General features: G+C 40.4%; 2 protein-coding genes across 2 annotated transcripts; one reads left to right on the plus strand and one right to left on the minus strand.

Moving 5' to 3' along the window:
* Window positions 1–4491: 4491 nt before the first annotated feature.
* Window positions 4492–17379, minus strand: LOC139469248 (target of rapamycin complex subunit lst8-like). The gene is made up of 9 exons (XM_071251385.1): window positions 17170–17379; window positions 16696–16747; window positions 13114–13276; window positions 12001–12076; window positions 10989–11063; window positions 10482–10559; window positions 9721–9845; window positions 9269–9411; window positions 4492–6919 (listed from the first exon to the last, which is right to left on the minus strand). The coding sequence occupies exons 1-9, from the start codon at window positions 17290–17292 to the stop codon at window positions 6801–6803; spliced, it is 954 nt and encodes a 317-aa protein (XP_071107486.1). The 5' UTR covers window positions 17293–17379; the 3' UTR covers window positions 4492–6800.
* A 277-nt stretch (window positions 17380–17656) lies between these two features.
* Window positions 17657–27615, plus strand: LOC139469249 (cytosolic Fe-S cluster assembly factor narfl-like). The gene is made up of 8 exons (XM_071251387.1): window positions 17657–17756; window positions 18571–18663; window positions 19906–20064; window positions 20586–20715; window positions 21532–21666; window positions 22811–23132; window positions 23608–23745; window positions 26525–27615. Exons 1-8 carry the CDS (start codon window positions 17691–17693, stop codon window positions 26919–26921), a joined length of 1440 nt encoding a protein of 479 aa, XP_071107488.1. The 5' UTR covers window positions 17657–17690; the 3' UTR covers window positions 26922–27615.
* The last annotated feature ends 176 nt before the right edge of the window (window positions 27616–27791 follow it).

Genomic DNA, 27791 nt, shown 5'->3' on the forward strand with positions numbered 1-27791 from the left:
ACGGCGAGAACCCGTAGGTACAGTAAAGTCACAAACGAGGTGTGTTTCTGCCAAATAAACATAGATGTAAATTTACTTTCCATTTGACACTTAGGACAGTGCGCCCATTGTACTCCGCCGTGGATTTTGAATGAACCCCTGTGGCATACCGTTACCAAAATCACGACAAGCCTCTGTTGGTCAGAAATCATTGTGTTAAATCTAGGGGAGACAACCCTGATAACCTAACTAATGGCGGGAAATGTAACCACTACTTGAGTATCTTGTACTAATGTAAAATACAACCAGATAAGAGAGATAACTCTGGAATGAATTCCATTTTGCTAAAGGTGTTAAAGCATTTGCTTGTCATGGCTTAACTTCGTAACAGGATATGTGATATTGCTTGAATATTGTTAAAATGCATAGAATCATACTTTCTCACTATCACTATATATTTTACAGAACACTCTGGACGAATTCGTGACCGTGACCCTCGAAAGCTGCAGCTCAGAAGTGAGAGTGTGGATCGGAGAAAAAGTTTAAAACGTGGGGGATCAGCCCGATATCGCAGTGAGTGCCTTATTAGGCCCTTTTCTCTATAGTTACTTGGCTTACGGTTGTTGTTTTAAAATTCCAGTTAATCTTTTTATAGCATTTTTTTTTTAAAAAGATGGTAGGATGAGATGAGATGTGTGAACCTTCTAGCACCTCATAAGGCAGCTTGGGTTGAATAAAATTTGAGTGCACAGTGATCCATTGACCAGGTAATAATAGAGCGCTTTGAGCATGTTTAATAGCGTGGAATTGGTGCATTATATAGCTGTGTGGCAGCTTGTACTAGTCCGGACTAATGGCTGTTTGCTACTGCTAGTCCACCGACTTCTATACTGCAAATGTTTGTAAGGTATATACTTAGACATAGCCAAATAAGGTTCCCTTGGAAGCATTTATATACTTACAGCCAAACGCGAAACATTATAGGGACGTGTGAACTTAAGAGATATTTCGAATGTGTACCACTTAATGAGAAACTAACAATCACTCATGTGTTACCACAGTGTCTTTATTCTTATATATATATATATATATATATATATATATGTGTGTTCGTGTGTGCGTGCGTGCGTGCGTGCGTGCGTGCGTGGCTGCTTGTACTAGTCTAGACTAATGTCAGTTTTCTAGTGTTAGCCCACCGAGATACCATACCAAATGTATACCTGACAACAAATAACAACTACAATTGTGCTAATGAACTGATTAACATTCTGTGACGATGATCTGTAAATAATCGAGTCTGGACCATACAATCCGGTGAGTGATATCACGAGCATCGATCCATGCAATTTGGAGACGATGGCAATGGCATGCATCAACCAAGTTTGGAGCCTGACCACCCGATCCCATGTGACGCCTCTTACGACAAATATGGGTTGCTGAAGACCTATTCTTACCCGAATTTTCACGGGTAGAATCTGGTATGACGCGACCGGGGACCGAACCACCAACCCTCCACTCTCCGGGAAGACGCTCTATGGACTAGACCACTGAGGTGGTGTTGGATACTAAACATCCTTTAAGCCAATCCATTTCCATTTCATAGGTATTAACACACAAATAGCCTTTGATATAACGATATAAAATGATAATAATGAAAACATTGTTTGAATATTTCTATTTCATTGAGCACAACATTGTAATAGAAAGCTAATTAAGCAGGTAAAACTGCTATTCACTTTTCAGAAAACAAGGTTTTTTTAAGTAGGGAAAAGTTCCTTTTTCTAAAAGATTGTCAAGCCAACACATGTATTATCTCCAAGTAGCCCACTACGCTAGTCGATCAAAAGCTTAATAACACTACTTATATTCGTTGAAGAGATGGTGTCCACACATAGTAAGCATCACATTTGAAAAGGTGACGTGAAATTTATATAGCGTGCGCGCGTGCGTGCATGAGAGATACCATGCCGCAATTTAACATGAATACCCCTAAGACACAGTATACTAGTCCTTGTTTTTAGCCCCTTAATGCCGAACGCCATGTATGACGCGACCGGGGATCGAACCAACGACCTCTCAGGGCGGACGGAGGCGGTTCATTTGAAAAGAAGGGTAAATGTACCCTAACATAGCTAGTTGAGCTTTGTGAACCCTAAGGCAGATCAGAAAACCCACGAGTAGCCTAAGATGGCTTAGATAAGTTTAATACTTTGCTTAATAAGCTTAGATCGCCTGTGTGTGCCCCCAAAATACACAAAAAGCTCAAAACTTTGTAAAGCGCTAGATAGCAAGTAGAGCTTGTAAGGGCAAGCCCTGAATTACATTTTCAGCTGGGATGGGTTTATTCAAAGCCGAGGCAGGGAGTCTCCAGTAATAATGACTATGATACCCGAGCAAGTAAATGGAGCCAAGAGTCAGCAATATGCATGCATCAGCCACATAACGTTTGACCTACGACAGACACGTTCACTTGTTAGTGGTATAAAATGGTTGCCTCGAGGCTTGCCGTACCCCACACTTCTTGCCATACCCAAAGTTATTGAGAGAAGTAGCACCTACACATGAAAAGCCAGCACCTGGACCTGGACAAGCCAGTTGGAATGTCACCCGGACCTTCCTTTTTGTGCCAGGACCTGAACGAGTCACTTGTAGAGTCAACTAGACCTTCCTTTCTGCACCTTGGCCAGAACAAGCCCGTTGTAGAGTCAAATGGACCTTTCTTTCTGCACCTGGACCTGAACAAGCCACTTGTAGAGTCAAATAGTCAATACCTTATTTGTAGCGCTGAGACCTGGGCAAGCCAGCTGTAGAGTCACCAATGCATTATTTGTAGCACTGGGACCTGGACAAGCCAGTTGTAGTCACCAATACCTCCCCTGCTGCATCTGGGCCAGGACAAACCAGCTGTAGTCACCAATACTTTATTTGTAGCACTGGGACCTGGACAACCCAGCTGTAGAGTCACCAATACCTTATCTGTAGCACTAGGACCTGAACAAGCCAGCTGTAGAGTCACCAATATCTTATTTGTAGCATCTGGACCTGGACAAGCCAGCTGTAGTCACCAATACCATCCTTGTGTAGTATCTGGACCTGGACAAGCCTGCTGTAGAGTCACCAATACCTTTTTTGTAGCATCCCAACCCGGACAAGCCAGCTCTAGTCACCAATACCACCCTTGTGTAGCATCTGGACCTGGACAAGCCAGCTGTACTCACCAATACCATCCTTATGTAGCATCTGGACCTGGACAAGCCAGCTGTTGAGTCACCAATACCTTCTTTGTGACATCTGGACCTGGACAAGCCAGTTGTAGTCACCAATACCTTCCTTGTAGTATCTGGACATGGACAAACCAGTTGTAGAGTCAGCAATACCTTCTTTGTGACATCTGGACCTTGACAAGCCAGCTGTAGTCACCAATGCCTTCTTTGTAGCATCTGGATGTGGATAAGCCAGTTGTAGAGTCAGCAATACCTTCTTTGTGGCATCTGGACCTGAACAAGCCAGTTGTAGTCACCAATACCTACCTTGTAGCATCTGGACATGGACAAACCAGTTGTAGAGTCAGCAATACCTTCTTTGTGGCATCTGGACCTGGACAAGCCAGCTGTAGTCACAAATCCCATCTTTGTAGCATCTAGACCTGGACAAGCCAGCTGTGGTCACCAATACCTTCTTTGAGTAGCATATGTCCCTGTACTAGCCAGCTGTAGTCACCAATGCCTTATTTGTAACACTGGGACCTGGGCAAGTTAGTTGTAGAGTCACCAATACCTTATTTGTAGCATCTTGCCATGGACAATCCAGCTGTACTCACCAATTCCATCCTTGTTTAGCATCTGGACCTGTACAAGCCAGTAGTAGAGTCAGCAATACCTTCTTTGTGACATCTGGACCTGGACAAGCCAGTTGTAGTCACCAATGCCTCCCTTGTTGCATCTGGACATGGACAAGCCAGCTATAGTCACCAATATCTACCTTGTAGCATCTGGACATGGACAAGCCAGTTGCAGAGTCACCAATGCCTTCCTTATAGATTCTGGAAATGGATAAACAAGTTGTAGAGTCAGCAATACCTTCTTTGTGGCATCTGGACCTGGACAAGCCAGCTGTTGTCACAAATCCCTTCTTTGTATCATCTGGACCTGAACAAGCCAGTTGTAGTCACCAATACCTTCCTTGTAGCATCTGGCCCTCGACAAGCTACTTGCAGAGTCACCAATAACTTCCTCACAGCATCTGGACCTGGGCAGGCCAGCTGTAGAGACACCAAAACCTTCCTTCTAGCATCTGGACCTGGACAAGCCACTTGTAGAGTCATAAATACCTTCTTTGTCGCTCCTGGACCTGGGCAACCCAGCTGTAGAGTCACCATTATTGAGTGAGGGGTTATATAACAAACAAACAAACAATATGATAATAGATGTCTTGTGGCCTCACAATCCCAGTCTGCAAGTTACAAGGTCATGACAATTGAAACATAAAGGCATAATACTGGTACTGATTTATTTCACTTGGCACCATTTATCAACAAGGGTAGCAGTCACATAAACAAAACACATCAGCAACAACTGTCAACATTAACAATGAGAACCTCCAGAATGTATCCCACAAACAGGGTGTCGCAACACACATTTGGACTGCAGGTTCACATATCTCGTGATAATCATGTATGTATGTAAGGCAACATGCAACAGGGGTTTATCTAGACCTGTTCTGGGGATGATATCCAACCCAAAACCTGTAGCAAATGTCAGCAAAACTTCCCAAATTGAAATTAAGTGTTCACAATTCATGTTATTGTAACAAATGTAATGACTTTGTAGTGGTGTTGTTTTTTTGTTTTTTTTGGTTTGTTGTTTAATGCCCCACTCAGCAATATTCCAGCTATATGACGGCAGTCTGTAAATAATAGAGTCTGGGCCAGACAATCCAGTGACTGACATCATGAGCATCGATCCATGCAATTGGGATCAATGACATGCATCAACCAAGTCAGCGAGCCTGACCACCCGATCCCGTTAGTTGCCTATTACCACAAGCAGAGTCGCTTTTTACAGCAAGAGTGGGTTGCTGAAGACCTATTCCTTCTTTGATTTATATTATTACATTCAATGTATGTTGAAGTTAATAAAACATGAACTACAAAAATATCCAATTTCAAGTTAAACGACTTTTTCCAAAGTTTCCTGCTTAGCTTGGAATCCTAGATAAATCTCGATACAGGCTACAAGGAAATCACAGAATATTTTGAGTGAATGAATGTATTTTAAAAATAACTTCTATTCTGAATTATGAGTGGTGAGTACTGGGTACCTTGATATTGAAGCTAGTATGTACCAATTGCAATCAGATGTAGCTGATATTTGCTGCTGTCAACATTGTTACATTAAGGAAGCTTAACACTATCTTGAACATTATGCTGTGTAATAATAATGTTGTGCAGAGTTGCATGCCTTAGCAGTGTCAGGATAAGGTAATAGTCGTTCTGAATCACATATTTATCCCTATTACCAGCACATGTCTGTGAATTTTACAAAGTGGATGACATGATTAACTTCTATGGCCTGCATGACTGGGAGGCTTTTTAAAAAACAGAATTTGTCTTCAGGTTTTACCCCCCAAATAAAAGTTGCTTGCAGATGTCCAGGATAAATGTGGTGTGGCAAAGAAATTGGTTCCGCTCCTCTTTTCAAAGAAAAAAATAATAAGAAGAAAATAACAATACTGGTAATCCCAGCCAAGTCCATAACAATGAGTTTTGTGCCACAATTGGAAGCTGAGACCCTTTTTTATGGCATATTTGTAAAATCCCCACCTGCCCCCCTCCATCTCCTGTAGCTACCAGTGCCAATAATACAGATTCAACAATACAAAACTACTGTTACTGGTGCTTGACACCATAAAAACATCCACATGGAATGTTCCATCCAAGAAGCCAACAGTCAATCATGCCCACTTGACATGAGCAACAGTGCTGCCGAGTACAGGAGCTACCACTGTGAGTGAGTGAGTGAGTATGATGTACATGATATCTCTACATAAAGCACACATCATGGTATGTATTAACAAAACAAGCATTCAAAATGTCAACAGGAGAATGATAAAAGTGTATTCATTGATATCATTTACAGTAGCATCGTGAAAACCCTGATCATAAAATCAAAAAGAAATGTCTCAGTAAAACCAAATCAGGCTAACACCCATAGTCCTCAATAGAGCTGTGATGTCATGTCACTCAGAAGCGGGGCTTGCTGGATGCTTCATACCCAACATGCCAACGCTTTGAAATGAAACAGAACCAACCGTTGGTATGACACACAGTTACACAACCTGTAGCTATCACCTGATTAAAGGATTAAAAGTTTCATAATTTGTCAAGTCATCTTTTGTTCAGGAGTAAATATCCAATGTTAGATATATATCTTCAGTAATGCTAACAGGTTGATACTAATTTATCTGATTTGGAACATATTTCATTAATGTTTTTCATGTTAAGAAATGATACCAAGATTCTAAGATTAATCTAAAGTGTAAGTACACAGAATCCTTCCTGAGGCGTTGTATGGCTTCCACATAATCACAACACACAGTTCAGCAGCAGGAAGGCAACATTCCCTGCTTCAATTATTCATCAACAACATTATAAATGTAAACATTCTCACTATTACTCCGAGACTCAGCTATATCATGTCTCAGACTCGGGGCAGGTAACTGATTGGATGTCTGTCTCTTTGCACCAACTTGGCCATCACTTGTACCACATTTCACACAGTCCATTCACACAGGTATCACAGTTCTAAAGCATGGGTGACAGGTCATGTGACCACCTCATCCCGGAATGCAAGACACACCACACTCTTCTGATGTCCGCTGTATTCCCTCTTCACCTCCCCTGAATCAACACTCCACAGTCGGGCCATCTGGTCAGAGGAGGCTGCAAGTACAAAGTTCAACAATGTTAGCAAAGAGCATGAATTGCATTAAGGGGACCGCTGATCTGCACCAACTACCCAAACCAAATCAGTCACAGCTGCAGAGCTACGGATAAGCTGCATTTTTGCGTAAATTACCCCACAAAAATATTCAAAACCCTATTACTTTCAATTAACAGAAACGCATGCATTAAATAAAAAACTCTAATGTATAAAAACAGCATGCGTAAATACCCATTGAAGCTTTTTCAGCATGCACACAATAAAGCTTATTTCCAAAACGCTATTACGAGCTAATTTACTTTCCAAGTCAAGACTTAAGTTAGAACCCTTATATACATCTAAAACATTTTAAAAAAATTAAATCTCAAAATGTTAGCTCATTTTGGGAAAACTGAATAGAGTGATGAATAGATGAGTGAAAAAATACTGGTTACCCAATAATAAAATTGTAATAACCAAATTAAAGGCCTTCAAATTAAAGACTGTGACATTTCCAATCACAGCTTGCCTGCCTTCAATGACCAGCATAAGGCACTGTGACATTCCAATCACAGAATTCTTGCATTCAATGACCAGCATGAGGCACTGTTTACATTCCAATCACAGCTTGCCTGCCTTCATTGACCAGCATAAGGCACCGAGACATTCCAGTCACAGAATTCTTGCTTTCAATGACCAGCATGAGGCACTGTGACATTCCAATCACAGCTTGCCTGCCTTCATTGACCAGCATAAGGCACCGAGACATTCCAGTCACAGAATTCTTGCTTTCAATGACCAGCATGAGGCACTGTGACATTCCAATCACAGAATTCTTGCATTCAATGACCAGCATGAGGCACAGAGACATTCCAATCACAGAATTCTTGCCTTCATTGACCAGCATGAGGCACCGAGACATTCCAATCACAGAATTCTTGCCTTCAATGACCAGCATGCGGCACCAAGACATTCCAATCACAGAATTCTTGACTTCAATGACCAGCATGAGGCACCAAGACATTCCAATCACAAAATTCTTGCCTTCAATGACCAGCATAAGCCACCGAGACATTCCAATCACAGAATTCTTGCCTTCAATGACCAGCATGAGGCAGAGACATTCCAATCACAGCTAGCTAGTATGAGGCCCCGAGGATCTGAACAGCTCGGTCAAAATGAATCTGTCAAAACTGACCTCAGACTAATCCAGATCTCTGTTAATACTGAACTGAATTTATGGTCCCAAATTTATCATGTTATGTTATCATCACATAAAACCAGACAAATGTCGACCTCTTTCCTATTCCAACAATTCAGCAAAAATAATAAATGCTCCACCACAAACACAGCATATTATCTATCGTGTTTACAAATCAAACACATCTTCAAAGTTTGTGCAGATATTTTCATAAAAAAGAAGACTTCTCATAATTAATTTGCACATGTGTCAATCTTTGAAATCCTGCCATAATCTTTTTGATCCAGACTGTTGAAACCAGACTAAATTGTCAGTCACGTACACAAGATTCCAATGTATCTATTAAGATAATTACAATAACCTGTTCCTATGGACTCATTAAACATTATCAGGGATAAAGATATTACATGTAAAACGTCAGAGGTATATGGGTACAAAAAGTGATCTCGTAAGTGTATGCAGATGTTTTCCAAATCTTTTCATGTTTTTGATCATGGTGCTCAAGTGACTTGATGCACTTCAAAAGGTAAGACCATTTTATTACAATAAAGATCGATCAGATCGCCTTGACTGGGTTATATTATATGTGAGTTATATTTTGGCTGGACTAACAAGTCTATGCATAGTCCAAACAAAATCGCGTAATGAAATCAACATCCGGTTTGTAAACTACTGTAGAGATTTCGGTCCATCGCAGCATTTACAATGCTTGTGTACTGACAACTTAGAATTAACAGATATTTTCCAAATCTTTTCATGTCTTAATCAATGTAATCACATATTTTGATGCACTTTGCGAAGTAAAACCCATTTTATTACAATAAATTTCTTGATTATTGGTCAGATCATCTTCAATAGGTCACGCAATTTTGTGTGAAGCAAATGCAAGTAATATGAGTGGTTGAATCTGATTGGTCAATAGGAGGGACATAGAAGTGACATAACCCATAAAAGCCACTGGTGGCTCTATGATCGAACCAAGAAATTCCAGCTAAGTTCGGCAAGGATGGAAACTGGACTTTCTCGGTCAGTTAACTCCTTGCTGCTTACAGTGCCATCACATTCAGTCAAACTGATCCTTCGGCCTATCAGTTTTAGCTACAAACATACACGACAATTACTGTCCCCAAATCCTGACAGGACTAAAGAGCCTCAACGCCTGTGGTACCTGTGATAATGTATTGTGAATCTCCACTGAAGGCGCAGTCCCACACCCATCTCTGCTGACTGTCCTTCAGCTCTGTCAGCTGGGTCAGGTCTGCTGTTCGCCATATCCTACACTTTTGGTCTGCCGATGTTGTAGCCAACAATCTGTCATCAGAAATGTAAAGATCATTGACATCATAAGTTGGGTTGAAACAAAGCAGTGATATATGAATCATTGAAATTGTAACTTACAATGAAAGATCACAATTCTGGATTAAATGAAATTACTATAGAATGATTACCCCCCATTTTAATCACTGTTCATGATAACACCTCCCGACTTACCTTCATCAACATGTGTGGTATTTTCCGTAATACACTTCCTAACATATAGCCACATTCCCAAGTGTACACCACTCAACATTTGCTGAGGCCAAAAACACATTCTGTCAGCATCGTGCAGTTGTTACTTACGTTGAATCAGGACTAAACAAGCACTTGAGGACATATCTGTTGTGAGCCAAGAACTTTGTTTTGGGATGAAGCTGTGTTGGTTCCTCTCTCTTGCCTCCCGTCAGTGTCCAGATGTAACAGTTGCCCTGCAACATGATGGTTAGAACCAGCACGGACAAAATATGAGCAAGTGGTAACTATTCACAACATCAGCGACTGTGAAAAATATTTGAACATAGGGACTAATATCTAGTTTAAAAATAATTTATATAAAAAAAAAAGACCAGAGCAATTTGTATCTTTTCTGGTGAGCACCTACATCTTGCAACAGTAAAAATGTGTTGGATTGAAAACATAATTTTGAACATTCCCTGTTTTGTCCTTACTTTATTAACTTCAATCAATTCAATTCAAAACAATCCTGACAACGCCACACTCAGCAATATTCCAGCTCATGATGTCAATCACTTGATTGTCTGGTCCAGACTCGATTATTTATAGACCGCCGTCATATAGCTGGAATAATGCTGAGTGTGGCGTTATACAACAAACGATGACATGCATCAACTAAGTCAGTGAGCCTGACACCCCACACACACACACGGTCCCCTCTTACGACAAGCATGAGTTGCTGAAGACCAATTCTGACCCGCCTCTTCACAGGGGTCAAAAGACACTAACATCATAGAAGGCATATACAATGTTAATTCATTGTACTATAAAATGTTGTACAAGGAAATACAAATGTGTTCAACTATTTCCTGCCCCGAGTATAATTTCACCTTGTTATTCACAGCAGCCATCATCGTTCCCATTGGGTCAATACTTATTGACTGTATTGCTGCATCTGGCTCGGGGATCTAAACAGAAAACATGTGTCAGAAAAGCATGGTCCTCCATAGTAGCTCTGCATAGATGCATGGATACTTCCATCATTACTAGTCAGGTTACAGGTCCCACTAGAAGTCACTTATTTTCACCATATTCTCACATTAAAAGGGATAAAACATGCTTTTGTTACACGTATTCATAATATTTACTTATCATATTCATCTTACAAACAAAATCATATATTTTTCTCACATAAAACCTTTGGAAAATTGTTGCTGGTGGTTGAATTATTTTGTTTACTTTGAAAAATTGTGTTATCTTACACCAACATGAAATGTTTTCATTGTATTGCCGAACAATAGAAAGACTTTCATCTTAAAACTGAAAAGTCAAAGGATGTAGTTAAATAGAAGTTTTGAATTCTAAATAACTAAAATTAAGGCACACAAATTACATACAAAGTGTTCATTATTGTCTGTCTTCAAGTCCCAGATGTGAATAGAGCCTGCTTGATCACCTACAAATAACTCTCCCTGAAACACAATAGACAATGTTAGAAACTGTCCTAATATGCAACTAATATTGTTTTTATCACCAAATTTTACAGTGAAATAACATATATAATGAAAGAAAAATAATAATTTGATGTGAAAAGAAATAAACATGATCAAGTCACTTCTTTCGAAAGATTTCTGTTGAACATGTCCAAAACATATTCTAAACTTGCTTGAATGGAAGTAGTATTGATGAAAAGGGGAATCTAAGTTGTATTGGTGTAGGTAAATACTATTTTGATAATACATATCAATACATATTCCATTTCCTGAAGAATATTCCTGGTATGAGACAAGATACATATTGTAACAGAGACCCCATGGTAAAAATAGGTCCCCAGCAATGTTAGTCATAATAGGCAACTCAATGGATCAGGTGGCGAGGGTCAGTTACTGGGTTGATGGTAGTGGTGAAATGATACATCAATACACCAGTGCATTGTAAGTTTTCATGCTGTACAATACACAATACGTTTTCTTCTGTATCGATACAAGACGACACAATTGCTAAAATATATTACTTACTACTTGTTTAATGACCCCCAACAATTTTTGTCAGTCAAATATTAGAAAATGTGTAATATTTAGTGTTCAAAGTTCACTACTAAAAATAAAAGCTACGTACATGTGTCTACAGCTAGCTTTTCCTTTAGAACATGCTACGAAATAATTATAGTGAAGAAGTTTCCACACAGTTTGACGTAAACATGTGTATCACAATATCTATCACATCGTTACCTATGTATCGAGATACGTATCGTGACCTTGCTGTCCTTGCTGTTTCATTTCACCCCTAGTTGATGTTGTAACAATGTAACCCTAACTGCATGGACAGTTGTTTTTTTTTCATAATATCAATCACTGGTTTGTCTGAGCAGACTCAACTATTTACTCTTGAGTAAATGACATCATGTACCTGATTCGGATGGAGACAAACACAGTTCACAGGAGCATTTACTTGGAATATTCTCTGGCACTGTAGATTCCTTGATCTGGGAAAATAAGTTACAACCTTATTTACCATTTACTTATTTTTTTACACCAATAACATAGCTACCATTGTTATAAGGCACGCTTTTTTTTTTACAACATAATCATGATGTTTTGATTTTTTTTATTTAAAATTTGTGTGTACAAAACAGTGAGATAATAAATAGATTAAGCTCAAGGTCAGGAAATGGCGAACACAAAGCAGAGACTTGACACATTGATAGTGATGTTGATTTATTCAGTATGTGTCGGGGAAACACTATACCGGTATATCAACACTATTAGTGATCCACCAGGGGAAAAGAGACCTTATGGGTGCTAGGAGACAATTGTGCTGTGGCGTCATAACATTAAAAGACATTTGACGTCAGTTTTCTTCAGTGAAGATCGCCATGTGTTCAGACTGTACAAAAGATCTTATTTTTCTCTTGTTAGCTTGTAATCTAATAAAAACATTATTTCAAAACCTTTCAGCATTAATGTCTACTTTCAATTCATCAGACATTATGACTAAACATGCTAAAAGCTGCAATTTTCACATAACCAGTTATAAGTCGGAAAATGAGTCCAAATATTTGATGTCATGTATCTCTGTAATAAATATGAATTGAAGCTTGTGACATGTGTGAATTGTATTTTTGTGTTCCTAAGATAATGAGAAGTCAAAATATGATTTTTCACCCAAAAGTTCCCTTATCTCTTGGTGGGCTTCTTCCAGAGGCAAGGGAGTTAACTGACTGTTAAAGTCCAGTTTCCACCATTGCCCAACTAGGTTGGAATTTCTGGGCTCGATCCTAGCGCCACCATGGCCACTAGTGGCTGTTTATCCTACAATCAACCAACATCTCCCCTGCAGTTTACAAACTGGATGTCAATTTCTTAACGCGATTTTGATTAGAATATGCATAGACTCATTAGTCAAAATATAACTTCATAATTTCAGCCTAGTTCAGCAAGGGTGGGAACTGGACCTTTACAGCCTGTTAACTCCCATGTCTCATTAAGATGATGGTGGGTCACAGTATTATAACTCACTCACCTGAGATCCCAAATCCTGGCAGTGCAATCCTCACCCCCTGTGTACATCCATTTCCCTTCTTCATGAAAACCAACTGTTGACACATTCTTGGATATTCCATCATAGTTTATTACAGCACTGGGGTTGGTAGAGTTGAGGTCATACATCCGAATATGCTGGTACCCTAAGAAAGACACAAACAAGAACATATAGTACATTTTGCCTACATATGAAACATGAATGAGTATGTTACCATGTTGCTATGTTATTATCATATTTCATATCCATATATCCACAAGACTTATCATGGTTATACACCATTTGATCACGATTTCCAGGATTTCAGTCAGCTCTTACTGTAACAATGAGGTACTGGGGATATTTTCTGTCTCAAAACAAATAATTATTACCACCAAAAATTTGACTTTTAAGTTTATCGTGAAAATGTATGCATGAGTTAAGTAGGCTGGAATCATATAAGACACTGACATCAAAAGCAATGAGAGTGTTTCCTATTTCAAAGTAGACACAATTTATTACTGTAAAGCGACTTTTCAGTATGAACCTATTTCAGCACATTGAAAAATAGGGTAGGTAATACTAAGCATGTCAATTGTGGAAATTTCTTAAAGGGCAAGTTCACACGGAAATGAACCTTTTTTTCTTGTACTTTTTCCACATTAAAAGTGTTAACATAGAAGTGTCATAGACAAAAATATAAAAACATCATATCTAATTAACATATTTTTTGCACTAAAACGATTTATATTTTTCACATTTACCAAGTGTTCTATTTCCATAACAAAAACACCATGGCTTATGTCCCTTGCAATATGACGTCATTGGTGCCAATTGATAAACATTATGACGTCATCATGCTTTGATAGAGCCGCTTCACGTGGTGTAGGTACAGTTTTGTGATTCTAGCATCTCAGATGCCAGCCAGAATTGTGTTATGCTGAGTCACCACTGCGCCGGAGTGTGTCGTAGACCATGTTGTTTTACCGCAAACTGGTCCTTGATATCTTTTGCGTTGAGAATAGACAGGGACCCAGTTGAATTGGCACCAATTACGTCATAATCTAAGGGGGATAACTCAGGCCCATTTCGCTCGTAAAACGAAGGCCTCATAACGGCATATCACTTTCACACTATTGTGAGCTTCCTACTTTCACTGTGAAAAAAAATGAGTGTATATTTTCAAACACAAATACTAACTAATTCTAAAATTGCGTTTTGTTTAGAAAAAGAAAGAAAGTGATTTTTGCGTGTACACTTCCCCTTTAAATGTTTTTTTTCTTTTGATCATATTGAAAACTGTAATTTGCAGAATGTCTGTAAAAGCCTGTTTACAGGGAAACAATGCTCCAACTCTTAGATGTCACATGATTACGGGATGCCAATTAGTGTCAGCTACCCAACAAACTGGGCTTTAGACCATGGAGGGGGCCATTGGTGGAGTTCCCTTGAATCCTCACACTTGATTTGATCATGCTTATTATAACCTTTCACCTTGCAAAATCCGTCTGCATGTGTAAATGTGTATGTACAATTATGTAGTTTAGCATACAGCAATTATGTATTACTTTTGCAACAATGAAGTTCAGTTCATATACTCAAAACAGCAACGACTCTTATCATGCTTATTTTCCAGGCAAATTGTGTATAACAAAAATTACTACTCCTTTCATGTTTCCATGTTTCATGGTATATATCTACACCTGTGTATTTGTTGTCATTCAATCGATGCTCAGTAAATGACTTTATGACAAAGACTATGAAATATAACTCAATAACGTTCACCACTGCCTCTGAGAATGTGAAGGTTATAAAGCAAACAGTGGTTCGCTTTGGCATTTTTGTCATCTGGGGTAAGTAATCAATCTAGTATTGGGTTAAACATCCAGGTCTGATGTGGTGAATGTACCGTATTCAACGTTATAAGCACCCCGCTATAATAAGCACCCATGGCGATATTTGATAATATATTGGCTAGTGAACAATCACCATAAGCACCCTTCCGATTGATCAATGTACTCAAGACTTATTTATTCGTGTATAATACACACTCATGTGTTATATGCACCCTTAATTACAGGCAATTAAATTCTGGAAAAATATATCTATCATGTATAATACGCACAGACTTTTCTTTTGTATCATTTCAGGCTGTCAGCATAAACCACGAAATTTATGATCTTTCAACTCTTTCACCCAAATTATATTCTAATAAGAGCCCCCTATTTCTAATTTTGAGAGTGTCCTGGGCGCTTATTGCATCGAATACAGTATTACATGTTATGTACTACCGGGTATGTGTGTGGCAGCATAGAAGGAGAGGAATGGTCAGTTGAGTTACAAAAAACATTGATCATAGGATTAACCAATAATATGTTGATTGTTTAATTACTGTTACCTTGCACAGTGGATTTGTCAAAAGTGAGTGTATATATCAGTAGGTTTATTAAAGCAGATGGAATACACCCATGTGCCTATGTAAAAACAACATACTTTGTTCAAAGGATTAGTCAATAATATGTTGATTGATTGCACATTACTATCCAACTCAATGGACTTTTTTGAAGAGTGAGTGAGTGGGTGAGTGAGTTTTAATCCTGCTTTTAGCAATATTCCAGCAATATCACGATGGGGGACACCACAAATGGGCTTCACACATGTTGGGAATCGAACCCGGGTCTTCGGTGTGACGAGCGAACGCTTTAACCACTAGGCTACCCAACCGCCTAAAATCTGTAACTAAAGTAACTGGTTATTGGAAAATATACTATGCAAAAAGAAAGAAACACAAAAGTGATTATAGATGTATATTTTATATAACATATATAATCAAGAGATTGTAATCAACTGTTCAAAATTGGCACACACCATTGTCATTGACCCAGGTTCCAAATTGCACACATGGAACAGTAAATTTCACATGTTTATTGACCACATTTGTAAACACCCGTTTGTTTACCTGAATTCACTGACTGGATACTATGTAGTTATTTATAGTCCACTCATTATATGATGTTGACCAATAGCTTCACCCTTTCAAGTATTGTATGCATTCATCAACAAAAATAATGCATGTCAGTTTGGCTGCAGCTTGTTATTGCATATCCTTTGGTATGGTGTACCGCTTATCATGCCTCAATCCTCCGATATGAGGTGAGTCGCGCAGTGAGAATAGCACCAAACACAAATCAAACTAGTCAAAATTATAGTCCATAACAAGCAAATATTGATTCCGCAAAGAAAACAATGATCCATATTTCAGTACTTTCAAAGCTGGAGCAGTTTTTCCCTTCAAAATGTACATTAGTGGCATAAAATAGGGACAATACCAGGATGGTGACAAAAGCGGTGGACTTACAGTTCAAGCGCAATTTTGCGTTTTAGTTAGCTGTGAAATGTTGATAATATATAATCTACAAAAAACTAAACTATTCAGAAAGAGAAATGGCGTAAACATGATATTGCTAAATAATCTGGCATGTCATCTTCATGATCTTGAACTTCTGACAAGTACTCTATACATCACAGCCAAGGATAAGTTATTTTGGCTTCAGCATAATTACACACACAAAATGTAAAACATACCTGCAGCTGCAATCAGTTGCTTGTCTGGTGTAATTTCCAATGCATTTACTTGCTGAGAATGATGTAAGGGAAAATAAAATACAGCATAACTAACCATTTGCTAACAGAAAAACTATGAGGTTCGAAAGAGAGATCATGCAGTGAAGAACGAGCCACAGATGAAGCCTATTAATTAGCTATTTTCCTGAACCCAGTAAGCTGCAGTCTTGCTTTAATATGTTTTTGGCTCAAACCTTTACATGTACTGAGGATGCTCCTTGTAAAATATATTTGCACAAGGCCTATGTCATATGTTGGAACCTATTGTCTCAACATTTTGCTCCGCTAATAATTAAGTCATTACAAATTTATCAACATGACAATTAACATGTTTAAATGAGCTTAGAAATGCATGATCATTGATCTTTACATTTTGACATTGTCATGTTAACTTGAGTCTAATTAAGTCTAAATTAGAATATTTTGACAGGATACTGAATCTGGGTGTTGCACAGTGCGATTACAAATGCCACTGTATGCCTGCCAGAATCGAATAGTATGGTCATAACCAGCTGTCGCTAGAATGACAGGATCTCCTCCATTACTTGAAATGCTCATGGTGCCAAGTCAATGGCTAAAAGAGTGCAAGAACAAGAATCAAATTTTCCAAAGTCACTCTTAGTGTCGAACTGATTTACCGGAAGTAATCACCGGAACCAGAAAACCTCATCCCAGCAGTAAAACATACGAACCCTTTTTATTGGTTGAAATACTTTTAAACATTCGCAAAAGTAGAACTAATTACCTTCATTCAAACATTTATAATTCGTTTATCTGGCTAAGGAATGCATGTTTTGTAAATTATCTATATATGTTTTTAAATATATCACACAGATGCAACATCAATACAAATGTGAAGTTATTCTGTCTATTTTACTAACGAAATACAATGCAGATGCTATGGCACTAAATACGTTGTCATCTAACTAGCATTTACACATTTATAGAATATCAACATGGCCTCCCAATTCAGTGGAGCACTTCAGCTAACTGACCTAGACGATTTCATAACCCCATCACAGGTTGTTGACAGTCATATTTAGTTTGTAAAATATATGTGTATATGCGTGTTTAATATATTGATATCTTAACAATCGATACAATGATCTTAGCATGGAAGTTGGAGGCTTATGTCACCAGAAATCATGCTTTAGTGTTAGCCTATACCAGCTGATTACCCACAGACAACAACTTCGCTAAAGTTGCCAGTCGAACAATTTGGATAAGCCTGTTTCGTGGGAAAATCGAGAAATCTTTTCCAATGTTTTGGAGTAATCTAAAATACCTAAAGTAAAAAATATTGTCGATACTCTAAATTTTCAAAGATAAAAAAATATGATCCCAATTGTCTTTTTATTTGGAATTCCCAAAAGTAAAATGCTTTTGAAAATGTAAATACTTCACTTTGTCATCAAAATAGGTCGTTATCATAATAAGCTCGATAGTTTTAGACATTGTTGGCATTAAGTTCATTGTGTTGGTCAATTTAGTCGAGACAATACATGAAATATCTGTTAAGAGCATGGTTTCTATGTTAACAGTGCCTAGTTTACTTATCTACATTTTCAGACTTCTGTCAGAGAAAGCTCTGTTGTCATGAGGTTTTTGTCATGACCAGAGATTACATATGTAATGTATCTAGCAGCTTGCAGGGGATGTAGCTAAACATGTTAAAAGATTTTATGTGGTAGGCCTAATGTGCTACTTTGAAGTTTGATGGATGAATATTTGAAACTCTATTGAACTGAGGTAATTGGTTGAAAGAGTGTCACATTTTGTACTTTTTTGTTTTCACTCATAACATGTCTAATGAGTCAAATTCATTGTCTGTTTCAGGAATGCATAAAGCCAGTCAAAGTGGAAAGAAAAGTAGGCAAAGTTGGGAAAATAAGGATAGGTGATGATGGAAGTTATTCATCAATCACTGACGTAAGTATTACTGACTTTCATAGCAAACATAACAGTCTGTGCCATACTTTTTCAGTTTGATAGGCAGAACATGTCTTTTTACATCATTTTCAGTACATTGAAGTGTAAGTGTATGGTCAGTTATTAGATGGTAAGACAGAAAGAAACTTGACTTGTCACTTTGGACTAGTGGCTCTAGTTGTAGGCTGCCATAAGATTATTTGAAAGAGCTGCAAGTCTAAGTTTTAAAAGGGAAACAACACTCCAAATTTGAAAGTCTTGAAATATGGATGGGTATTTTCTTTGTGGATTCAAAATCTATGTTTTCGGTAACTCTACTGATCATTCCTCTCTTGCTGCGGTGCCACATGCATATTACATAAACTGTAATACATATAACACATCAGACCTGGATATATAACCCAATCGTAGATTAAATAATTACCCCAGACACAATTCGAACAACTAAGTGCTTTATTACCTTGACACCCTCTTAGGCAGTGATGAACGTTTTTTAAATATTTTTGCAGACTTTGTTAAGTAATCTGAGTAGTTCTACCACTAATTATACCTGTAATAAAGTCATTAACTGAGCATCAAGTGAATGACAATAAATACACAGGTGGAGAGTTATACCATTAAATATGGATGACAAGAAGGGAATGGTAAATGTTGTATTATATGCAATTTGCCTGAAAAATAAGGGTCGTTACTGTTGTCTTTGAACTGAATTTCATTGTTGCAAAAATAATATGTACACATATTTTCTGTATACCAAACTACATAGTTGTACATACACATTTACACACGCAAATAAATTTGCAAGGTGAAAGGTTATAGTAAATCATCATCCACTCAAGTGTGAGTATTCAAGGGGATTTATCTTCGATGTCAGCAAGGTTTTCCAGTTGGTCCCTCGCTGGTCAGAAACTCAGTTTGTTGGGTCGCTGGTGTTAATTGGCTTCTGGCGATTACACAGGCTAATTAAACTGGTGCTGGCTGGACGACTGAAAGTTTTAGTGTTGTTACCCTTTAAATAGCATCCTTGATGCAGGGATTTTCAATGCATAGAACAATCCCTGACCATGGTAAATTGTGTGCGTGTGTTTTACATATTTATAGTTCAGTTATCATGTTCATGTAAATTAAATGTTTAGGACATTATTTAGGTTTGGCAATGTTTGTAAAGTAGCTAGCATGGTTAATAGATTCAATTTTCAAAAGTAAAAAATAACCTTATTCATTCCACATTTTCATTTCAAGGATGGTGTAGAAATGAAACTGGAGAAAGCGAAGATAACCCTCAATGATTGTCTTGCCTGCAGTGGCTGCATCACTTCTGCAGAAAGTGTTCTGATCACACAACAGAGCCAAGAAGAGCTTTTCCGTATACTTCAGCAGAACAACACACTACAGGAACAGGTAAGTTTCAGCGGAACTGTTGGAACATTATATTTGACTCAGATCAGCATTCAATAGTGTTGACTCACAATTTATTTTAGACTGCCTGCATGGTCTTTTGGTAGAGCGTCCACCTGGAAAGCGTAATGTCAAGGGTTCAATCATACTTAAAGACGTTAAAAGATGGTCCTTGTTGTAACCCTGCCTGCTGCTCAGCATTAAGATACTAAAACAAGGACTGGTTGGCTCAGAGTCAGTATACTATTAAATCGGTATCGACTAGTACAAGCAGACACAAACACATGCATGCACGTCGCTATATAAGCACACAAATCTTGAACGCAATGTTAAACCCCATTTTACGCAGCTATTTCTACATAACAGCTATACTGTTCAGGAATAAAGCGATAAATCTTGTATTGTAAACTGATCATGTTTGAGTGCAACTTATTTTTTGGCTGAATCTGTTTAAGGAGTAACAGTACCAATTTATTGGCAATTTAATTGCAATAGCAATAAATATGTAACCATTTCTTTCTCAGGGCAAGGTCGAAGATGTGAAGACCATTGTTGTGTCCGTGTGCCCCCAGGCCAGAGCATCCTTGGCAGCTAGATACAAGCTAAATATGCAGGAAACTGCTGTAAAACTCACAGGTTTCTTCAAAGGCATAGGTACATATTGCATGGTATATTAATGTATATAAATTTTGATGATGTAAATGAACAGTGGATTACGGTTCAATATAAGATGTGTTAGAGCACCATGTCTTTGCATGTATCCTACTCAAAGTCACATAAATGTGCTTCCTCATCAGATTTCAATATGGCCAACACAGTAGCCATCTTGGACCATTACTTAGTTGGTTGTAGGTGGTGGGGTAGTCTTGTGGTTAAAGCATTTGCTCATCATGGGTGTTTAATATGTGAAGCCCATATTTTATGTCCCCAACCAAGAAATATTGCCAAAAACAGTGTAAAACGATACTTTTATTCACTCACTCACTTAGCTGGTTATGCAAATGTTTATAACTTGTATTTGAGGTCGGTCGGGTAGCCTGGTGGTTAAAACGTTCGCTTGTCACACCAAAGACCTGGGTTCGATTCCCAACATGGGTACAATGTGTGAAGCCCATTTCTGGTGTCCCCTGCCATGATATTGCTGGAATATTGCTAAAAGCAGCGTGAAACCATACTCACTCACTCACTATAAGTTGTATTTTGTAGGTCTGAGCATTAATGTAACATGTTTTTCAGTATTTTGGTACCATTTTGACCTTTGAAATGTTTGTTCTTTTAACATGGTTAAGTCTAGGAATTTAAGCAGATTTCTGAACTGGTACAAAGAGGTATGACAGTTTACATTATGTACAAGGAATACAATATTATGTAAAGTTAAACATTTCACATCATCCATCCAGAGTAACAAAGCAAATAATACTTGGCTTGCTAATTTTATACATTGAAATGATATGTCTGGTTATTTGTCAGGTGTTCACCATGTGTTTGATACCTCCTTCTCACGGAACTTCAGCCTGATTGAAAGCTGCCATGAGTTTATACGACGGTACAAGGAGTCTGAACTGAACAAGAAGGCAGTCCCGATGTTAGCATCTGCATGTCCTGGTGAGGAGGTTTTAGAGGGACCCCAGTAAAGATTGATTTATTGCTGTGTATCATCATGATAATGGGGGCACGGGTCTAAGGCACCGTAATTTGCTGTGCAGAGTTGCATCCCTTAGTCATGACAGAAACCTATCATCGTGGGTTCAAATCCCGGTTTGCCCCAGCTATGTTTCTAGGTTTGTCAACACCATGCCTGTGTCCGGGGATTTTCCCAAAGTGCTAAATGTCTAAGACCTGCATCACTTAGGGCTTTCCTTACACATAAAGTTGACACACCTTGATATAACTGGAATACTGTTCAAGGTGGTGCGAAACCAAACTCACTCATTATGCTCATTATGATAACATGACTTACGACACATGTATTTTACTGAAACATTTATTTTTTTATTAAATATAAATAGATATAATATTTCCATATTTTAGTGATTGAGTGACAACTTAAGGGACGATCACTTGGTGTAACAGCTTCTGTAGTGATTAGATAGCCTTGATCAAGTCCCTGAGCCTTCTCTACATACTTCAGGTTGTATTGTACTGCAATCAGTAACAGACAGAAGCTTAATAAGGGACTGCTTGTAGCTGTACATAGACTGTTGTACTGCATTTAGTAATACTGCTAAAGCATGGGGTGAAGAAAAAAGCAATTTTTATAAATTTATGTCAAGACTTTGTCGCACGCAATTTCGTCCCTCAGGCCTGCCAGAAATATCTGATCTTGGGTTCGAATTACAGATTCACCCTGATTTTGCTTCTTACTTTGTCAGCACCATACCCGTGATCGTGGTTTTCACCAAAGAAGAATGTCTAAGACCTCCATCACTTTAGTTTTGTTTGTTTGTTTGTTTGTTGTTTAACATCGCACTCAGCAATAATACAGCTATATGATGGCGGTCTGTAAATTAATTGAGTCTAGACAAGACAATCCAGTGATTGACATCATGAGTATCGACCCATGCAATTGAGATCAATGACATGTATCAACCAAGGTAGCGAGCCTGACCACCTGATCCCGTTAGTCGCCTTTTACGGCAAGCATGGGTTGCATCTCTTTAGTCTTTCCTCACACATGAAGCTGACATGCCATGATGTAACTGACAACTGTTCAAAGCGGCGTTAACCCAAACTCACTTTTTTATTGTAGGCTGGATCTGTTATGCTGAGAAGACACATGGCTCCTACATCCTTCCATACATCAGCTCCACCAAGTCACCTCAACAGATCATGGGGTCACTGGTTAAAGACTACTTTGCCTCAATGCATAAGTTGTGCCCAGACAAGATCTATCATGTGACGGTGATGCCATGTTTTGATAAGAAGCTGGAGGCATCCCGTTCTGACTTCTACAGTGACATGTATCAGACCCGCGACGTTGACTGTGTCATCACGTCAGGGGAGGTGGAGAAGATGCTGGAGAAGGAGGGAGTAGCACTGTCAGATGTAGAGGGCCAGCCGATCGATACACTGTAAGCCCCAGTTGCCCCTCCAGACAATGGGGCCAAATTAATGATACAGATGTAGACCTTTCTTTTTTTCTTTTTTTAATTTCAAATCATTCAGAATACACATTAAAAAATAGCAACTGATTATAATTAATAATTAAACAAACTGATTGACCAAAGTTGTTCATGACTAAGTTTGATTATCAAATCCCAATAATTTCTAACATGCGGTCACTTTTATGTCTTTTCCCCAATTTGTTCATGGGTTTAAAATCTTTTTCTATGTAAACTTATGACTGAATTTCACTTGATATTTCAGTGGTGGTATTCACATGAAATTCATTATGTTGTCGCCCTTTTCCCCAAAAAGGATGCAGTGAATACTTCTGTAATGATTTAGTTTGATAACATTTCGACATGTAAATGTTCAATATTTGAACCAGTATCACATGTTTGCTGCCTTTGATACAGATGAGCATTCCAGTGTTTTACTTCTCAGGCTCAGCAACAGCCTGGGTGAGGAGCTGGCAAGTCATCGTGGAGGGGGTTCTGGGGGCTATCTGGAGATGGTTGTGAGGCACGCAGCCCGGGAACTTGGCAACGAGGAGCTCCAGCAAGTGGAGTACAAGGTGCTCAGGTAGGTGGGGTACGAGGTGTTCGGGTAGGTGAAGAACAAGGTGTTCTGGTGGGTGGGGTACAAGGTGCTCGGGTAGATGGGGTACAAGGTGTTCGGGGAGGTGGGGTACAAGGTGTTCGGGGAGGTGGGGTACAAGGTGTTCTGGTGGGTGGGGTACAAGGTGTTCGGGGAGGTCGGGTACAAGGTGTTCGGGTAGGTGAAGAACAAGGTGCTCGGGTAGATGGGGTACAAGGTGTTAGGGTGGGTGGGGTACAAGGTGTTAGGGTGGGTGGGGTACAAGGTGTTAGGGTAGGTGGGGTACATGGTGTTCGGGGAGGTGGGGTACAAGGTGCTCGGGTAGATGGGGTACGAGGTGTTCGGGTAGGTGAAGAACAAGGTGTTCGGGTAGGTGGGGTACAAGGTGTTAGGGTGGGTGGGGTACAAGGTGTTCGGGTAGGTGGGGTACAAGGTGTTAGGGTGGGTGGGGTACAAGGTGTTAGGGTAGGTGGGGTACATGGTGTTCGGGGAGGTGGGGTACAAGGTGCTCGGGTAGATGGGGTACGAGGTGTTCGGGTAGGTGAAGAACAAGGTGTTAGGGTAGATGGGGTACAAGGTGCTCGGGTAGATGGGGTACGAGGTGTTCGGGGAGGTGGAGTACGAGGTGCTCGGGTAGGTGGGGTACCAAGGTGTTCGGGTAGGTGAAGAACAAGGTGTTCTGGTGGGTGGGGTACAAGGTGTTCGGGGAGGTGGGGTACAAGGTGTTCGGGGAGGTGGGGTACAAGGTGTTCGGGGAGGTGGGGTACAAGGTGTTAGGGTAGATGGGGTACAAGGTGCTCGGGTAGATGGAGTACAAGGTGTTCGGGGAGGTGGGGTACAAGGTGTTCGGGTAGGTGGGGTACAAGGTGTTCGGGGAGGTGGGGTACAAGGTGTTCGGGGAGGTGGGGTACAAGGTGTTCGGGGAGGTGGGGTACAAGGTGTTAGGGTAGATGGGGTACAAGGTGCTCGGGTAGATGGAGTACAAGGTGTTCGGGGAGGTGGGGTACAAGGTGTTCGGGTAGGTGGGGTACAAGGTGTTCGGGTAGGTGGGGTACAAGGTGTTCGGGTAGGTGGGGTACAAGGTGTTCGGGGAGGTGGGGTACAAGGTGTTCGGGTAGGTGGGGTACAAGGTGTTCGGGTAGGTGGGGTACAAGGTGTTCGGGTAGGTGAAGAACAAGGTGTTCTGGTAGGTGGGGTACAAGGTGTTCGGGGAGGTGGGGTACAAGGTGTTCGGGGAGGTGGGGTACAAGGTGTTCGGGGAGGTGGGGTACAAGGTGTTCGGGTGGGTGGGGTACAAGGTGTTCTGGTGGGTGGGGTACAAGGTGTTCGGGTAGGTGGGGTACAAGGTGTTCGGGTAGGTGGGGTACAAGGTGTTCGGGTAGGTGGGGTACAAGGTGTTAGGGTAGATGGGGTACAAGGTGTTCGGGTAGGTGGGGTACAAGGTGTTCGGGGAGGTGGGGTACAAGGTGTTCGGGTAGGTGGGGTACAAGGTGTTCGGGTAGGTGGGGTACAAGGTGTTAGGGTGGGTGGGGTACAAGGTGTTAGGGTAGGTGGGGTACATGGTGTTCGGGGAGGTGGGGTACAAGGTGTTCGGGTAGGTGGGGTACAAGGTGTTCGGGTAGATGGGGTACAAGGTGTTTGGGTAGGTGGGGTACAAGGTGTTCGGGTAGGTGGGGTACAAGGTGTTCGGGTAGGTGGGGTACAAGGTGTTCGGGTAGATGGGGTACAAGGTGTTCGGGTAGATGGGGTACAAGGTGTTCGGGTAGGTGGGGTACAAGGTGTTCGGGGAGGTGGGGTACAAGGTGTTCGGGTAGGTGGGGTACAAGGTGTTCGGGTAGGTGGGGTACAAGGTGTTCGGGTAGATGGGGTACAAGGTGTTCGGGTAGGTGGGGTACAAGGTGTTCGGGGAGGTGGGGTACAAGGTGTTCGGGTAGGTGGGGTACAAGGTGTTCGGGTAGGTGGGGTACAAGGTGTTTGGGTAGATGGGGTACAAGGTGTTCGGGTAGGTGGGGTACAAGGTGTTCGGGTAGATGGGGTACAAGGTGTTTGGGTAGGTGGGGTACAAGGTGTTCGGGTAGGTGGGGTACAAGGTGTTCGGGTAGGTGGGGTACAAGGTGTTCGGGTAGATGGGGTACAAGGTGTTCGGGTAGATGGGGTACAAGGTGTTCGGGTAGGTGGGGTACAAGGTGTTCGGGGAGGTGGGGTACAAGGTGTTCGGGTAGGTGGGGTACAAGGTGTTCGGGTAGGTGGGGTACAAGGTGTTCGGGTAGATGGGGTACAAGGTGTTCGGGTAGGTGGGGTACAAGGTGTTCGGGGAGGTGGGGTACAAGGTGTTCGGGTAGGTGGGGTACAAGGTGTTCGGGTAGGTGGGGTACAAGGTGTTTGGGTAGATGGGGTACAAGGTGTTCGGGTAGGTGGGGTACAAGGTGTTCGGGTAGATGGGATACAAGGTGTTTGGGGAGATGGGGTACAAGGTGTTAGGGTAGGTGGGGTACAAGGTGTTCGGGTAGGTGGAGAACAAGGTGTTCGGGTAGGTGGAGTATGAGGTGTTCGGGTAGGTTGAGTACAAGGTGTTCGGGTAGGTAGAGAACAAGGTGTTCGGGTAGGTGGGGTACAAGGTGTCCGGGTAGGTGGGGTACAAGGTGTTCGGGTAGGTGGGGTACTATTCCCCTGAACAATATCAACCTGGCAATTAATCGTGTACATGACCTTAGATCATCGTTTATGATCTCTGTATATTTTACTTTTCTTGCTCTCCTTTCAGGAATCAGGACTTTCAAGAAGTAGTGTTACAGGTACCAGACAAGCCACCACTGAAGATGGCCTTGGCGTATGGGTTCAGGAACATTCAGAATATTGTACAGAAAGTTAAGAGAGGGAAATGTCCATATCATTTTGTGGAGATCATGGCATGTCCATCAGGGTGCACTAATGGTGGTGGACAGATCAAACAAGAGGGTGACAATGTAAAAGAAAGCCTAAACAAAGTCAATGAACTCTACAACTCGGAAAAGACTATTGATCCTTTCTGTGAGGCGAGTGTAAATCAGCTGTACACTGAATGGTTGGGCGGTAGGGACACGGAGAAAGCCAGACATACGTTACATACCAAGTATCATGAGGTGGAAAAAATGACGAATGCTTTGGCAATCAAATGGTGACATGACACAGGTTTTGCTTCTAAGCATTTTAAGTCCTACCATCATATTCTTGTATGCCTAGTCTTTCATTTACATCAGTGCTGTCTAGGGCTGGGATAGGTAACTCGGGCATTCAGGTTGGATGAGTCCTGAGTAGGACCCAGGTACACACAGGACTACCCGCACAATTGGTTAGTCACGTGATATATTGTTTAATGAAAATAACAATAAAACACTATGGTTACACTACAAGTTGCTTATCTTTGGATTCTTTCTGACTTTCATCCAAATCTTCAGTCAAGTTTAGTGTACGTGTATGATGAGATCATTATATATGTGCATCTAATTAGTTTTGGCTAGGGCTGCAGTAAAACAGTTCCCAATCAGAATTTTCTTCCCAACTCTTGAGCCCTACAATTGGTACCCAGGTACGGTCAGGTACCAGGGTACTAAGTTTGGACTTGTCACAGCCCTAGTGCAATCTGTCAAAACCTATAGGCACTGGGGTATCCTAGTAGCTTTTGTAAATGGTTGTTGTGTTACGATGAAGACTTGGGTTTTATCTCATGGGTAAAGTTGTGAAGTGGAGTCCAGGTGTTTATATAAATCAATATTACTGCTGTCGTCTCATGGATCTGACGCCCAAGTCACTCACTCACTCTACATCTCTACACACACTTGTTATTAATCAGAGTTATAGCTATTTATTGATGATTATGAAGTATGTATTCCATTGTGAAAATACAGTTTTTACTCAAATAAGTTTTCATATTGTTTTTCTCTGCATGCAACTTAATATATAAGTCACCTTATGAATGAGCTAATTTAACGTCCATGGCAAAGGTCAGATAAACCTATATGGCTATCTTCTGATCAGCAGAGTTTGTGCAC

The sequence above is a fragment of the Haliotis cracherodii genome, unplaced genomic scaffold, assembly GCF_022045235.1.
Source record: "Haliotis cracherodii isolate W230 unplaced genomic scaffold, xgHalCrac1.p SCAF_2, whole genome shotgun sequence".
In the NCBI taxonomy this organism is placed as follows: domain Eukaryota; kingdom Metazoa; phylum Mollusca; class Gastropoda; order Lepetellida; family Haliotidae; genus Haliotis; species Haliotis cracherodii.

Coding starts and splice junctions, on each gene's coding strand:
- LOC139469249 (XM_071251387.1), top strand. CDS start 17,691: ATGGCCTCCCAATTCAGTGGAGCACTTCAGCTAACTGACCTAGACGAT. Junction 21,667..22,810: donor GTTAGCATCTGCATGTCCTG/GTGAGGAGGTTT, acceptor TTTTTATTGTAG/GCTGGATCTGTTATGCTGAG. Junction 23,133..23,607: donor GGCCAGCCGATCGATACACT/GTAAGCCCCAGT, acceptor TTTACTTCTCAG/GCTCAGCAACAGCCTGGGTG.
- LOC139469248 (XM_071251385.1), bottom strand. CDS start 17,292: ATGAGCATTTCAAGTAATGGAGGAGATCCTGTCATTCTAGCGACAGCT. Junction 9,846..10,481: donor TGGCTGCTGTGAATAACAAG/GTGAAATTATAC, acceptor ATCATGTTGCAG/GGCAACTGTTACATCTGGAC. Junction 6,920..9,268: donor TTCACAATACATTATCACAG/GTACCACAGGCG, acceptor TTGTACTTGCAG/CCTCCTCTGACCAGATGGCC.